This window comes from Lagenorhynchus albirostris, chromosome 3 (genome assembly GCF_949774975.1).
Source record: "Lagenorhynchus albirostris chromosome 3, mLagAlb1.1, whole genome shotgun sequence".
In the NCBI taxonomy this organism is placed as follows: domain Eukaryota; kingdom Metazoa; phylum Chordata; class Mammalia; order Artiodactyla; family Delphinidae; genus Lagenorhynchus; species Lagenorhynchus albirostris.
Genome location: NC_083097.1, coordinates 4,082,644 through 4,099,402, shown reverse-complemented (window position 1 = coordinate 4,099,402; position 16,759 = coordinate 4,082,644). Strand labels below are relative to the sequence as shown.

Sequence of the window (16,759 nt, the reverse complement as noted above, 5' to 3'; positions counted from 1 at the left end):
AATGCACAAAGTGTTCCTACTCAGTATATATAAAGTACTCCCAACAAGAGATAAGAAAAATAAAGGAGTTTAATTTCAAAAACATGCACAGGAGATTTGAACAGACACTTCACTAAAGAGGTTTCTAAAGTAGGCTTTAAAATGTGAAAAGGTGTTCAGTCTCATTAATTACCACTTTGATCCACCACCACAGACCCACAAGATTGGCCACAATGAAAAAGACCAGCGAGATCAAGTGTCGGCAAGATTGTGGAACAATCTGAGTATTTATAAGTGCTTGTGGGATTGTAACTTTGCACAGCCACTTAGGAAAGCTACTTGGCAGTGTCTACTGACACTGTACATATATATTTATGACCCCAAAGTTTCTCTGCTCCGTATACTCAGAGATATATGTGTAAACCAAAAGAATATTTACAGTGACATTTCTTATAATAGTCAAATACTGGAAATGCAAATGTCTATCACTAACAGGATGGATTAATAAGTTGGAGCATATCCACGCAATTAAAAATAAGTAAATGAATATCATAGTTTTATGCAGAAATAAGGATGAATCTCAAAATCAAAATATTTAGCTAAAGACCCCAGACACAAAATAGCACATAACTCATGACTCCATTCATAGTAAGTTCAAAACCAGACAAAACTGTCTACGGTGGCGTCTGTGTCAGAGGAATCGTTGTCTGTGGGGAAGAGGGAGGTGATGACGGCATTGGGGAAGGGTATTCTGGGGGGGAGAGTGGTGTTCCATGTTTTTTTTAGGTTCGTTCACACATCCATCCCTTCACAAAGTTAAAACTTTTATTTGGTAGTGGGAACTTTTAAGATCTACTCTCTCAGTAAACTTCAGCTATAAAATACAGTATTGTTGACTGTAGTCACTATGCTGTACATGACAGTCCCAGAAACTCATTCACCTAATCTTTAGAAGTTTGACCACTTTCACCCATTACCTCTCTCCCACTCACCTGGCCCTTGGAAACTACCAATCTACTCTCTGTTTCTAAGAGTTTGATTTTCTTTTTAACATTCCACATATAAGTGAGATCATGCAGTATTTGTCTTTCTCTGACTTATCTCACTCAGCATAATGCCCTCAAAAACCATCCATGTCGTCACAAATGACAGAAGTTCCTTCTTTCTCATGGTTGAATGATATTACAATGTGTGTGTAGATAGGTAGACAGGTAGATAGATAGAGAGATATAATTAGATACAGTGCATATACACATATAAATACCACATATACATCATATATCTCACACCTTCTTTACTCTTCCATCCATTGAAGGGCACTTAGACTGTTTCCATGATTTGGCTACTGTAACGTGCTCCATATCATGATCTAGGTAGAAGTTACACTAAAATGTTCACTGTGTGAAAAGTTACTGAGTTATATGCTCATAATTTTGTTCTTTTCTATATATGTGTTTAACTACATATACAACGTCAATGAAGGAAATAAGGCAAGGCCAGAGGTTCTGCAACAATATTTCAAAGTCCTCTTCCCACTCTGATTCATGAACCATAAAATGTTAAAGAGCTCGAGAGTTCTTTTGCTTGTATCCCCTCTTTTTCCAAGAGAGACAATGGATTATAGGTTATATTAGCTGCCAAGGTCAAGGCCTTCCCCGGCATAGTGATGAAGACCTGATCGGCACATGAACTCTGATTTGCTTGCTGATCAACGATACGGCAGTGCCCATTCTCCAGTCTCCCAGAAACTGCACTCAGCCATGACTCGCTGGTTTATATTTCTTAAGACGAACATTATACAGCAGAGCAAGATGTGAACTGTAATGTATTATTTCTTTTATGCCCCAAAACATACTCTTTCAGGCCAAATCAAGTTTTCCCATTGACAGGGTGGTCGGGGGTATGGCAGGGCATCCCTCAAATTCCTGCTTTCCTATGATGACCTTTCTCATGTATGGATGCAGAGTCATATGACAAGCGGGGAGGTGTGTTCACTGATCAGAAGTGCATGATTCAAGTTTTTAAAAAGCAAATTGAAGATGAGTCCATGTTGTCATTAAGTTTAAAATAACGAGCTAAAATTTCCCTAAGTCTTAGGCCTCCCGGATACAGACATGAGTGAATGTGATGAGGTCTGTGTCTGCCCATGGGAAATGACATATGTCTTTATTGATGAGGTTGAGGAATTTACTGCAAAAACATATCTGTCCTTCTTGACTCTACCGAGCATAGAGAAAAGTTGTGCTGACAACTTCAGGCTAATTGAGTTCCCTTATTATATATATTTTTTCCGTGTACCCAATGCTAGGCTGATCCTAAAGGAGAACAGATTCATCTTTGTAAAGTTGGCCGTTTATCCTTACTCATTGTTGGGATCATGTCCAAATTGCCAACTAATTGGTGGAGAATATAACAGTATTTTGATTACTTACAAATCAGGAAGTCAGCAAACATATAAAAGATGGTCTCAGGTTCATTAAGCCAATGAATAATCAGGATTGATGCACTGGGGACACGTCCAATTCACAACTAGACATCTCAAGTACAATTAATCTTAAGAGTGAATTTGACAATGAAAGGCTATCGTAGAAAATTTAATCTTTTGAGAAATCAAATTTGGGAGCATGTAAAATCTTGCATTTTTGTTATTATGTGGTCCAAAACAATCAGTAAAGTCCCTGAAAATAAATGTTTGTTACTGCATGGCTACAGAAGGGTTTTACTGATTGGCACAAAAACAAATGAGCATACTTCAGCATATGTTTAACCATTCCAGTATCACTGGACAAAATGTCTTTGAACTCCAGAATCTTAATAAGTATTCTCAGGATCATATTCTGATTTGAAGATTACAGCCCATATTTAATGTCATCAAAATAATTATTCTCTAAGCCTATAACTATTTCCTTTCTGTGAGTTTTCCTATATTTCTTGGCAGTTTAAAAACTTTTTCTGGACGCTTTCATGATGCTGATTCTCACTGCATGCCCATACTTTGCATCCCTGGGATTTTCAAGTTGTCAGAGCATATTTCGAAAAATTTAAAAATGTTTATATATCTTCATCATAGCCATTAAGATGAAAAAGAAGTAAAATTTTAAGAAAAGAATGTAGAAGTTTATAGAAAGGATTTGGGATATAGAAAACTCAAAAATTTCCTTGTTAATACAAATAAGAGCATTGTGAGCTAAAGTGAATTATCTTCTTTATTAGGGAAAGCAGAGTCCTTCACACACACACACACACACACACACACACACACACACACACACGCACGCACGCACATTTGAACAGGTGCATGAAAAAGCTAAAACAAGTGCTAACAATCCCCAACTTGACTCCAAGAGAACACCATACAGGGCACAGCAAATGTTGGAAGGACCGATTGTGTCATGTGAACATTGTCTTTTGGGTAATAGAAATTAAAAAAACGATCAAGTGTATATTCCTAGAATATAGGTTTATGTTACCAGGGTACAGATATTATCTACAAAATTCTCATTCTTCCTGGGTAGCACAAAATATGGAAAGCAGTCATCATTCCTTTAAGTGGTAAAATATCTCAGCTGAGGTCTCAAAGTAAGGCTGTGAGGAAGGACCACAGCTGCAGGCTGAAGCCCCCAAGGCTGGTAGTCAGGACGCAGCTCAGAAGATGTGTTATGAGGTCTGGAAGTGATGGAAGAGGCAGCAAGAAAGAGAAACCAGCTGTGCACTCACTGCCCCAGGTGAGCACAGGGAACCACCCATAAGATAATGAACAGAACGTGGTGAGTAAAACCAACAGAAATAGGCCTGAGATCCTGCTCAAATGATGTTCTAGAAACAAGACGGGTTAATTTGTGCCGCAGAAAAAAAAAGAAGAGGGGTTCTACTGAAAAAATAAGAAAGAAAGAGAGGAAACCAGGGGGATAATCCACTTTAGTAGCAGATCTAAAAATATTTCTTAAAGTCCCTTATTTCTCTAAAATTTTAAAATCTACTGACTATCTCTTTTTCAGGGGGTCAAACTGTACCTCCTTAATGTTCTATACCCTAAATGAATTAGAGCTATGATGAAACCTTCCAGAAATAATTCTTAAAATTATAGGATTTTAGACCCAGGTGAAGGTTTATATACTCTTTTTTTTCCTCCTAATGAGAAATGTATTTTGTAAAAAAACATAATAATAATTCATGGTATGTCAATTATATCTCAATAAAACTACAAGAAAATATTTAAACATTAAAAAATCAAAAAAATCATGGACTGAAAATGTCTGGCTATAGAAGTAAGAATTAAAAAAACAAAAAAACAAAAAATGGTAGTGACAAATACTTTGGTTTGCTAAGTATCTTAAGGGATTCTTTTGACTCTAAAGGGCAAATGAGGTCAGATTAAGCTTGCAGAAATTGAGGCTCTAAGAAAGTGTTTGGCAAACTCCTTGGTCAAATGAATGTCTCCAGATGCCTTTAAATGGGGACCATCTGAGGAAGGGGCACCTGGGTCTGGGGCTTCTTGGACAGGATTAGGCTGACCCAGCAGTGAACATCAAAGGCACAGAGAGATACACAACCAGCTTTAGGGGTCCATACCTTAAAAATTTGTGCAGGTACTGGCGGCTGCAGGGTGACCAGGAGAACACCCCGTTGCGTCCTGCCAATGTAGGGGACATTATGTTGCCCTCAGACTTTTTGCACACGTTCCCTTCTCCATCATGGACCATGCCGAAGCTATGAGAGAGAGAAAGAAATGGGTCTTTCAAAACAAATAACAGTTTCAACTGTCTAACACACTCTAACAAACACAAGTCAACAATATGAAGGCCCCCCTCCTCCTGTATGCTAGGCAGGCAGAAGAAGAAGTCCTAACAGCCAAACAGGGGAGAATATCCATGAGGTCACAGACCTCTCCTGGAGAACTACCATTTGTCCAGCTGTTTGAAAGTGCACACCAACATCAAAACAGAGCACATGTCCAGATGTCTGCCGAAGGCAGACATTTTAATTATAAAAAAGCATTTCCAGTGGGTTGTAGAGGGCAGTTTATTTGATCTTGAGAAAGCTGATGATGTTCTTATTGCTTTCTTCTCTCTCTACACTCTCTGCTGCTCACCAGCCATGGTCAGAATTTCCAGGTGTTTGTAAGAAACACAAATGCAGGCTCCACAGGGGAGTGTGATGTTTACACAATTTAAGAACTACTAAACCACCATCGCCCCTCTTGGTGGTGCTGACATTTTGTCCCTACACCCAGTGCTGATCCAGCTCATGCTAGGTCTTCTGGAGGCTGTGACATGTCATGTCACTGCTGGAGGCTGTGACAGCAGGCCGGTACTTGACCAGACTCCCTACATCCCTTTGGAGGAAGTGGCGCCATGGAACTCCCGTGAGTAGCTGTGGTGGCATTTATCTGCAGGCGTTGTTTGAAGGTACGTCTGTTACTCTTGACTGAAACCAGACCACTTTGGGGCTCCAGCCCTAGCTTAGTATATGGAAACACCTCAGGCTACAGTGGCTATGGGACCTCTTAATAGGGTCCTTTGCAGATGTTCAAATCCTATGATGCCAACAGCAACCCCTTACTGTCACTCGAGAAAACTGCAGCCTTGCACCTATACGAATCCCATTGACTGAGATGCTACCTCTCCCCACCAAGTAGGCTCTTCTTCTTAACTTCCTAAAGCTAGCCCTGTGGGATAGCCTCATGTTACCATCTTCACCCACCTCAGAAGAGCACAAATGACTACCTTGGGAAGAAAGCCTCAGGGATTTGGGAGCTCCGTGACATTGAAAACTTCCCATTAGGGTAGATACATCCTTGGAGAGTCAAGCCATTTTTGGCCATTAATGTCTGGTACCCACCCGATCACTGTATGGATTCCCAGAGAGCAGTTCTGAATGAGTGGGATACAGAAGGCAGGGGAAAAGCAAGAGGGGAGAAAGCAAAGGACAGGTGGGTTACTGCATCTGTGGGCTTTCTGCCACCAAGAATCCCAGGATGAATGGAGGGAGGGTCACAGGGATAGGAGACACCAACACAGGGGAAGTGGGCTCCAAAAGGGAGCCAGGGAATCTGCACTTGTGTCCGAGGCTGAAGACTTAACTGTTTCTTCTTAGAGCTGTTTAATAATATCAGTAAAAATGACAACTCCCATTTGTAAGCACTATTTTTCAGACAAGATATTAAGCACATTATCTATATTTTCTAACCCGAATCTTACTACAAGCCTACAAGCCTACAATGACAGCAAGACTGAGGGCTGGAGACAGGCTTGTCCAGGGTCTCAGAGTCCGGACTGGAACCCGACACTCTGACGTCAGAGCCCAGGCGGGACCCGTGCAATAGTGTACCCGGAGCGTGATTGAAGGGTGTGTCCAAGGAAATCTGGCGCACAAACATTGTCGAATTTCTGCAAAATTCCTGCTCAGTACCAAGGATGATGTAGTTGTGGTTATTTCGGCCTCCACCCATTCTCTGAAGTTCTATTAGAAGCAATCAATCAAGGTGAGGGTAACCACATGGCTGGAGAGATGTGCCACGGTGATGGAGAGGATTCACGCAGAGGCTGCTTTGGGGAGAAAGTGATAAAAACGAAATAACAAAGTACCCTCCCCTGGCTGGCCCTTGACCTGAATATAAAGAAGACAAATTTGGGTCCTGCGAGTGCCCTAGATGAATTTGCTACCACTTCTGCCTACATTTCTAAGGAATTCAAAGCCACAACATCCCAGGTCTGGGGACACCTTGGTCTTAACCATTTTCATCTAAGGCATTTTCAGTGATTCTCAGACTTTTTTGAGTATCAGAATATCTGGGAAATGCACCACACATGTGCCTCCCCAAAGCCCACCCTGTTAGATTTTTGATTTAGTAAGTTGGGGGTTAGGCTCTGGCATTTGGGTGAATCCTAACACAATAACGTGATTCTGATGCCCACCCAAACTTCAGCACTACTATGTCTCGAGTTGCTTTTCCAAGCAGTACAAATCCCATATTCTGCACTGTTGTGGGTGTTAGCACAGTGGCATGAAAATACCACACGATAATCACAGTTGATATTAACATTAATAAGTCATGGAAGAATGAATAGGGCACATTTTGAAGATAAGGTTGGTATTTGGCAACTAAGAAATAAAATTACTATTCAAGTTATACATTACCAGACATTTTTTTTTTTTGCTTCCATGACTCACAATACTTTATTCAAAGTGGTTATCACCCTACATGTTAAAACAATGCACTTTTTTCTCTTCCTTATCTACAGGGCCTCTTCTTAACAATGCTCAGAGCCCGAGTGCAAGTGGACTCACTAGTCCGTGACAGGTGCTCCACTGATGTTTGTTGAATGAATAAAGAACAACCTTCCAGCTACAACAACAACTCAAATACCCAAATGTAAACATAATTTCAGATTAACTTGGACTTGAGAATTATATTCTGTATCAGATGTTCTTAATGTCTTCTATAGAATTTTCTTGAGTTATTCAATTACATCAGCAAGTATTTCTTTATTACTAATGATATACCCAGAATGATGAACAGCCAAGCTTTTTTAGAGGTTGTACCAATATTTTAAGCTGATCAGACAGCAGTAGGTCAAGGAAAGGAGAAACCCTTCAAAGCAACGATGGGTCAAAGTCATCTGGATGGTAAATCACATCCTGGGGGTGATGATAGCACCACAGGTAGGATCTACTTGTCCAGAGCCTGACGCAGGCTTTTCAAGAAGCAAACCCATCCTCCCTGAGAGACGGGAAGTGGACATGGGGACAGCAGTCATGTGGGACTCTCAGGGCCAGGGCAGGTCAGATAACCTGGGGAAACACAGGCTGTGGAGGCAGGGGAACCTCCATCAGGTCTTGATCCTGTCGTTCACAAGTGGGTTGATTTGGGGCAAATTTCTCAAGTCCCTGAGCCTCAGTTTCCTCACCTATAAAATGGGATAATAAAACCTTCCTCTTAAACTGTTCAGAATACCTGGCACCACGCATGTCAAAAAGGAAAATTCAAAATGTATCTTTCCCAGATTCAAATGTGGTCTTGATCAAATCTCTCAACACCTGGATGTCAGATATCACTTGCATACATATTTTGTGCATGTGTGTGTGTGTGTGTGTGTGTGTGTGTGTGTGTGTGTGTGTGTGTGTGTAGGGGGGTGAGGAGGCAGTTCAGCCAAGGGTCAACGGTTTTCAAATACTTTTTGGACACAGAAACAAACAAAAATCTTAGGAGGAATGACAGGAAATAAAATTGGTAAGAAATGATGCTCCAACATGCTGGAGCTCCCTAGGGGGCAGTCTGACAATCACCAGACCAGGTGATCTTTAAGCAGCCACTTGCTTTAATATTCCACAAACCCTTAAAATCACCCAGCATCTCCCTGACCCAGCTGTAGGGGCTCAGGTTGATGACAGAGCACAGTCATAAATCAGTGAGGTGCACACATCACCATCAAATGCTTGAAAGGGAGTCTAACATCACCAGCCGAATATGGTTGAGCTGAATGGTATCAGCACACCAACTCTGTTTCTTTCCAGATTTCCCTGATTTTCCTTGCATCTCTTGAAATGCCTACAGCCCTCACTGCTTGACCCCTTGCATGCCATGCCTACCTTATCTTTCTTTAGGCTTTGAAGGGCATGGATCACTAGTCATTTTATAGAACGCTACACAGTGCTTTGCTGGCAGAATGCAAATTGTGCCTGGTGAATGGGTCAGTAAGTAGTGGAAAAGACATGGGACAGAACGATGGATCATGAATACTCCTGAGCACAGCAAGTATGTTTAATATTGTCTTGATGGTCTGAAATGATCATGCAAATTAAGTATTTAAGCTGACTTTATATACAAGGAATGTTCAGCTCAAACAATGCAACTTAAATTGCACCTGCACACACCTGCTGAGGTCTCACAGGCTCTATGGGTTTTGCATATGGAAACTCACGTAAGAGGAGATCAGGAGATGCAGCCTGGTCACTGTCAGGCTGCCAGAGAACCACAGGATATCTAGAATACGAGTCCCAGGGCCCTACCCATCTAATGACATGACTTCCTTTGACAAATGAGAATTTTTCAAATGGATCCATGCCCAGATGGCATACTCTTCAAAATGTGTAGTTGAACCCTCAGTGTGTCTGTGCCAATTCTTCAACACCTGCATCTAGGAAACCACACATCCTGTGACAAATGATTTAATACAAGCAGGAAACTGGCCCTGCACCAGTCCTGGCTCAGTCCCACACACTAAGGGAAAGCACACATCCTCACTTTCAGCTCCAGATCCTCTTTTCCCCTTCCCAACACAGATCCAAATACTGGTTCTTAGCAATTCCTATTTTTAGGTCAGATTCTCCAATAGAAACCACAAGATGTCTTAGGATAAAAAGAACTGAACCTCGTAGAAGAAACTAGCTGGGCATGAACTGCATCTTTCTTTGAGTTAAAGGTTAGGAAACCTGTGGCTGAAAGGCACAGAGAAGTACTCCTCCACCTTAATAATGTCCTCTGAATGTAAACCAAACTGAAGAAGTAAGATTCGTCTGTGAAACAGGATGTTTTACAACTTATAAATATAAAATTATGTTTTAATTCTTAAGGTACAGGGCTCAGAAATTGACTGCTTAGAGCTCTTTGCCAAGGATAAGAGGAAGGCATGCTGTTTGATCCATGCATTAAACTTATGATTCCTTCTCCAAGTAATAATAGTTCTTAAATGAATAAACTGAATAAAGTTGTTTGTTTTCAATTCACCTGAACTGCACAGAGCTGGGCTGCTGAATCTTCCCTGCTGCGGCCCCTCTCATTTGATGCAGTTGCCACAGCTAAGAATGTGTTAGAAATACGCCCCCTTCAGCTCACCTCTGACCCCTTGCAGCTCCTCCACGCCTCCTGTGCTGAATGTTCAGCCCAGGCTACTTGCCCAGCTAGTGAAGGGAAGATAAGAGATCATCCCCAGGGGTTTCCAGGCTTAGAGTTACATGTGAAACTACTCCACAAAGAGCACGTATTAGCGTTATTATTACTATTAGTACTATTATGATCACTTATTTTGGCAATTAGCACGTGCTTTTTATGTATCCCATAAATACATGTATCCCACATGTATCCCTATTTCCTCATGTATGTATACATGTATGTATCCCACAAGTATTTCCTATTTCCTCAATATGATCAGAAGCTATTTCACGGGTGACGTCAAACACTCAGAGCTCTCAGTCCTCCTGACTCTTGTACAATATTCTCTAAGCAGCAGGTGCTGGAGAAGGAGCTGATCATTTCCTGGAGGTCAGTTCTCTCAGGAGTGGGACTTGCCTGCGTCCAAATCTAGAGTTCCTTTCCTTCCTCCCATCTATATTCTCACTTGCAAGTAAAAACACTTTTCTCTTGTTTGGAAGAAATTCTTTTTCCATCTACACCCAGCCCTAGTGATGAAAGGAAATATTAATAGTTGACTTCTAAGAAAAAAATAAAAGCAAACACGAATACTTGTTGACTGGAAGACTGAGAGCCTCGTCTTGGACGCACCAGGGGCCTGAATCTCAACTGCTTATCTAATGCTGATTTGTTCAGCCCTTGATGACTTAAATATTTCTTACTTTGATTGTTTAATTAAATTCAGGTATGGTTCAGAGGACAGCAAGAGCCCCATGTCGTTAAAATAATGAGTTTTTTTGAAGTTTTAACTCTAGCAGCCTATTTACAATTATGACTTAACTGAAAGCTTTGTAAAGTGTAGGTGCAATTTTCTAGGCACTGAAAAAGTCAATCATTACCTGTAATGATGAAGGGATCAGTAATAAGATATAAGCTTCACTTTCAGGTCATCAGTTCACACAGAGCCAAAGTCTGCAGGGCCTCTGTGAGAGCCCATTAAGGACAGGCACACATGTGTACAAACACACACACACACACACACACACACACACAGATGCTTTGAACAGGTCGGGATGACATGAGTGGCCTCAGTACAATTTCTAACAGGGGATGGAGAAATCAACTTTGCAAAGACCAAATCACAAACATTGCCTTCTGCAAGTTTTGTAACTTGCAAATAAAATGAGGATGAAAGTGAAAATAGAAAAGCTGTAATTCCTGGCTGTGAATTTTCTAGGAGAAGCTTCAAGTACAGTTTCAGTCCAGCAGGAAAACACTTGTGTTACCACTGCTGATGCTCATATAAATCAGGGCAATTGCAGGAAATCAGCAAGTGGGCCCCACTGAGAAAAACTTTTTTTTTAATAGATGGCGCCTCGAAGTGAGGCAGCCTATAGATTATTAGACTAAGAAATCTTATTTAAGAATAATAGCTACTATACGTAATGGACAGAAGTGTTTCATTCTACAGGAATAAAGGTAAGCTTCTCACTTAAAAAGATACTCCTAATGACATGCCACCCATTGCTGAGAGCTGTTTGTCCTGCATCGGTGTCTATCCATCTGTGCCAAAGCCCCGGGTTCCCCACTCCCCCTGATGCTGCCCCATTTCACAACTGACAATGGTGGGAACGTGGGGATGTGGGAAGCAAACCAGCTCCCACCAGGCTGCATCTCTTGTCCTCCCTGTACACCCCAAACCCTGCACACCAGTCAAAACCCATCTCTACAAATTTTGAAAGTGATATAAGAATACAAACTTGAGAATAGTAAGTTACCAATGGGCGGGCTTGTTACTATCTTCAGTCACGTGGAGTCCTCCTGTAGGAGTTAACCATGGAATGAGATGAGCTCACAGGACCAAGTTCAAAACCCAGGACAAAGGAGCAGAGACAGAAGAGTCTGTAGTCTGTGATTGTATGCACATGTGTGAGCAGGAAGGGAAGAAGGGAGTGAGGAAAGTGCAAACATGTGTGTTGCCACAGCTTTAGAATGTGTGCGACGAGACACTCAAATAAAACAGAAGCGCCTACGTGAGCATTTCCTACTGGTGTTCTCGCTGCAAATGTGTGAATTCCCCTCACAGGCTTGAGCTACTGCACCAGAATCTCTAGACAATCTTCCAGTCCGCAGAGGACCCCAGGCTCCATTCTCCCAGGGAGATGCACTTACTTGTGTCCAGACTCGTGGGCGATGGTGAAAGCCAGTCCAAGACCTGTATCTTCATTAATCGTACAGCTGCGATATTTACTACACATTCCACTTATGGGTGCAAATCCTACAGGACATAAAGATCAAAAGAACATATAGGAGCAATATTGTAGTAAAATAAAGAAAGAGGATGTGTCATGTGTGTGTATTTACCTCTGTCCTTTAGAGAAATTTGGTTCTCATTTTGTCAGGTGAAATATGAAACAGGAAACCCTTGGACAATCATATAAAGGACCCTGAATTATGTGGGAGAAGGGGGTCTGAATTATGTGGGAGAAGGGGGTCTGTTTTCCCTTCCCAATCCATGGTTCTATGTAATGTTCAAGTTACAGGTTACAATGGCGGCGTAGTTGAAGAGGGCATTCACTGCAGATGGAGAATTTCAGCCTTTTTCTATAAACAACTGTGTTCTCAAAAGCCTGAGAAAAAGTGCTGTAGAGAGTGGGTGTCAGGTGGTCCCCAAGGCCACTCCACGGTGGAGGACTTTCGAGGAGGGTGCACAGGACTCAGCATCTGTCATGCTCCTGGGTGTAATTTAATAGGGATGGAAGTATACGGAGTAAAATCAGCAGAAGGGACAAGCACCTGGGGAGAAGCCCGGGGAAACCAGGCACGAGCTTCCAGGGCTTCCTCCCGCCGTGGAGTCGCACAAACGGACTTAATTCCTTCAACAAGGGGAATACTGCCCACCAGGGTGCTCATTAGAGACACAAAGCCCTGACCTTTGGTTGGGGACTGGTCACATAGCACCCCTGCCTGGAGTGGGCCAAAATTCCAGGCCCCCAGAATGAAAGCAAGTCTTCCGTGTAAACCGCATTATTTGTACAATTTAGGCCCAGTGAGCTTATCATGTGCAGGGTGGGAACCTCCTGAATTCTAAGTCCTCAGAGGCAGCCCAGGGTCCACCTTGCACTCAGGGCTTTCTGGGAACAAGTAGTCAGGACTAACATCTATTAAACCAAGTCTTATCTGAATGTTTTTGTAATAAAGACCCTTCTTCCCTAAGATCTTGGGAAGAAATGGAGAATTAGGAAAAAAGGTCAGGAGAGCCTTGCTCAGTAGCGCACTGTGCTTTACACTATTTGGAAAAGTATAAAAAACTTGTATCATATTATAAAATACCACCAAGATACACCCAGCCTAATAAACATGTTGAAAATGGCTAAGATTGGGATATTCACAGAGAAATGGAAAAATCAGGGATCCAATATTGTTGTAGTATCTCTACAAATATTCATAAATGTATTATTATTTTTTCATAGAATGAGACACCCTTGAATCTGTTGACCCTATTCTCACCACTGGAAGAAGAAATGGAAGAAATTATTTCTCAAATTAGAAGAGATAGAAGCTCTTGAATCTGTGAGAGACCTTTTCTTGTGAAAGAACTGATTTTGGTGAATAAATGCATACTCTTCTGTTTGGCCACAGTTTATACAGGGAAGGGAGTTTATTCCTTACAATTCCACCCAGCAGCAGCTACAGCTTACAGATCCAGAATGAGGGCAAAAATACTCCATATCCTAGGCCACTGGAGGCACACAGCACACATGTGTTTCTCAAAACCCTGGCAGAGGGTCTTACCCAGAGTATCACAGGGTTCATTCTTCCAGGAACATATGTCCAGGCCGGTTAGTAAGATGGCATGGTCATGGCGAGTCCCATCTTTCCCCATCAATCCAGACTGCCACTGGCAGAAGCTGCTCAAGGTGTGGTCCGCATGATGGCTTATCACTAGCCCTGGCTATGCAGGAGACAGACCAGGAGCCCGAGATAACAGGAAGAAAACATGTTGTCATGCAGTTGTTACTGGCTCTGTCATCACAGAAAACTAGCACTAACTTGGATTCAGTTACACAGGTGGAACTGGATGGCAGAAACTAATTTACCCATTTTATGTGTTAAAATCCAAAGGAGGGTGTCATATATAAAACCTGTACAGACTCAGTGTAGACACTCATGTTTATTTCTCTAGTTCTGTACCAAAACGGTTGGGATGTATTTGCTGACTCTGAACACATTTCAATGACCCAAGAAAGATGACTTCTGTGCATGAAATGTTCACATTCAAAGTCTTTATAAAACATTGAAAAATTATATAAGGCAACAGAATCGTTTATACGAGAATTTGCACATACACAAAAACACACCCGGATGGTGTTGTGTTTATTTCATAACCAAGTTGGGCAAGTAAGATTTCAAATTTGTAACTCTTCTAAGAGTTATTATTACAGTGTTATATCAAGTCACTTTCCTACAGAGGCACCATGTTTATGAGAAGAGGCAGCTCAACTGACAAAGCTTTATCTCTAGCAAATAGGCTGGAACTAGAAGGAAACTATACAGATGACATTTCACCTTATCCATATATACTAAGTTCTAATAGATCAGCAGTGAAAGATCAGAGTGAAAGCTACCCGAAGTCTTGGTAAATGAAGAACTGGGGGTGGGGGGTGGGTGGCAAGGACATCTCCCAAAACTGGCAGGCAGATGAGTTCTTTGAAGCTTATTTATAGGTATGATATATTTTTCTAAGGATGGTCAGGGAAAACCAGGTTAAATACCTCAATTTCAGGACAAGAACTTGTTTAAAGCTTTCATGACCAGAGTGTTGCTTTGAAATTGCGTCTCTCAGTCACTGACTATGTTTTCCCCTTAAATGTTTATTGTGTCTTTCCAGAGAGTCAAATGCACCCAAGCTAAATGCTGTACATCAACCCTGGGACATGCCTTACATTCTTCAGCGGGTGATTTCCAGGAAAACTGCATTAATTAAAGTTAACACAGGTGTACGATCAAATGATAACCTCGCTTATTCTTTGCCGCTTGGATGAGTTCCAAGGTGAAACGTTTTAATACAAAGAATAATTAACCTGTCACCTGAGAAGCCCTGCTAGTTCAGCACCCCCTCTGCAGACACACTCACACAAAAGACAATGGAGTTGTATCGTGCTGACTCTTCAGGCTAGAAGCAGGTCTGCCCGTGCATGCCCCATCCTGCAGGGAAAGAGGGCAGCACCCCAGAAACTGAAAATCTGAAGGCATCTTAAATCTCATAAATGATCTCAGATTTCATCTAAAAATCATTTGTTTCATAAACAAGACAACTGTGGCTAACAGGAGACTCTGTGAAGATGTCAGCCCGGGTGAAATTGGACGCAGGGTGCCTGACTAGGACCCAGGGTTTACGCCCCCAGGTCCAATCAATGACCAGCTTGGGGCAAAATACAAGTGAGAGCCCTTTATGGCTAAGACGTCCCCCTTACTTCTGCCATGGAATATTCACACGAGTCCTTATTGTGAATGGAGGGGTACCTCTGTGTGTTCACACAGGGTTCTGAAATGCAGGCAACAGACAGTCTTATGCCCACTGCTCCCAAGATCCAGCATAATCTGGGGGTTTGTGTGCAATGAGAGGAATGTGCCTGACATCCTAGAATCTCTACAAAAATAAAATCCCGAGACCAAAGGTGGTGAAGGTCAGTCTCAGCAGTTGGGAGGCAATAGAGTACAACAATGCACTGCCACACAGTACAAATTAACTTCTGGGCTACAGGACATTGTTAGTCTTCTAGCAAAAGACCAAAGGGCTCACTTCATCTCCATCATCAAAGCTCACAGTGGCTGAGGACAAGTTTTGCACCTTGCATTCCTAGTGTATTTCCAACAGGGTATTTAAAGTAGCTCTTCTACTCCATTTTCTTATTAGCCAATCAGATGAGTATTTCTTACTACTCTTGCACAAAAATCACACACGCACACACACACACAAAACAAATAAGCATTACAGGAACTGACAAGAAACTCATTGCATTAGACACAAAATATTAAAACATTTTTGTCCCCAAGGGAAAGAGAAGTAAAGAATCCATAGAACAATTATATTTAGGAAAACAAAGCATTATTTTGAATTTATTTTTCTGGGGGAAAAAAACTACTGGTTTCAAAGAATACCTGTTCTTCTTCCAGAAGAATCAGACCTACAATGGCAATGTTGATGTTTCCTCCTATTGTTCCATCTTTGAATAAAGCAGACACCTGAAAAGGACAGGTAATCCACATCAGTCCCTATACACGGCACACTTTTCCCCCAGCCCTTAGCCTGGAGTCCACAGCTGAAGGCCAATCCTGTGTTCTCCAGTGACATAGCAAAGTTAAGTTTCTTACATTGCTAGACACACAGGTATGGGAATATCTAACAGCCAATTATACCAACTGTTGGATCCTTACTCTTGGTGCCTGGAAGTAAAATAATGAAGTCTGTGGAGACAGGTTCCTCCTCTTATCAAACACCTCTTATCAGGTCTCCTAGTTGGTAAATGTCCTCATTAGACATAAGGAGGTTTCTTTTTGTTTCTTTTAATTTATTTTTTAACTCATAGTGATGATACATAGCAGAGCCCTCCTGAAGCTGTCCTAGCAAAATATTCCAGGAGAATAAGAGAAGTTCTTGGGAAAAGACCAAGAGGATACAAGAAAGAGAAGGAAAACAATGTGGAGAGAAGGTGATCAGGGAAGGATGATGTGATCATCATTAGGGATGATGGTCACATGTGTAAAAATGAGTGATCCAAGTGGCATATGGGGTGATGAGCGAGGGCAAGTCACCAGACATGGGAAGCAGCAGGGAACTAATTTGGCACTGAGGTGTAGAAATGCTGGAAAAGCTCTGCAGAACAGAGGCAATGCTTGCACACATCAGAGACCTGCAGTGGG

General features: G+C 41.8%; 1 protein-coding gene across 1 annotated transcript in view; it reads right to left on the bottom strand.

Moving 5' to 3' along the window:
• Window positions 1–16,759, bottom strand: part of ADAMTS16 (ADAM metallopeptidase with thrombospondin type 1 motif 16) — a 154,662-nt gene that overhangs the window by 93,142 nt on the left and 44,761 nt on the right. Inside the window, exons 6-9 of the mRNA XM_060145959.1 lie at window positions 15,998–16,081; window positions 13,628–13,787; window positions 12,005–12,110; window positions 4,552–4,689 (exon numbers count right to left, since the gene is read on the bottom strand). Of these exons, the coding sequence (XP_060001942.1) occupies window positions 4,552–4,689; window positions 12,005–12,110; window positions 13,628–13,787; window positions 15,998–16,081 (488 nt within the window). The remainder of the gene's footprint in view (window positions 1–4,551; window positions 4,690–12,004; window positions 12,111–13,627; window positions 13,788–15,997; window positions 16,082–16,759) is intronic.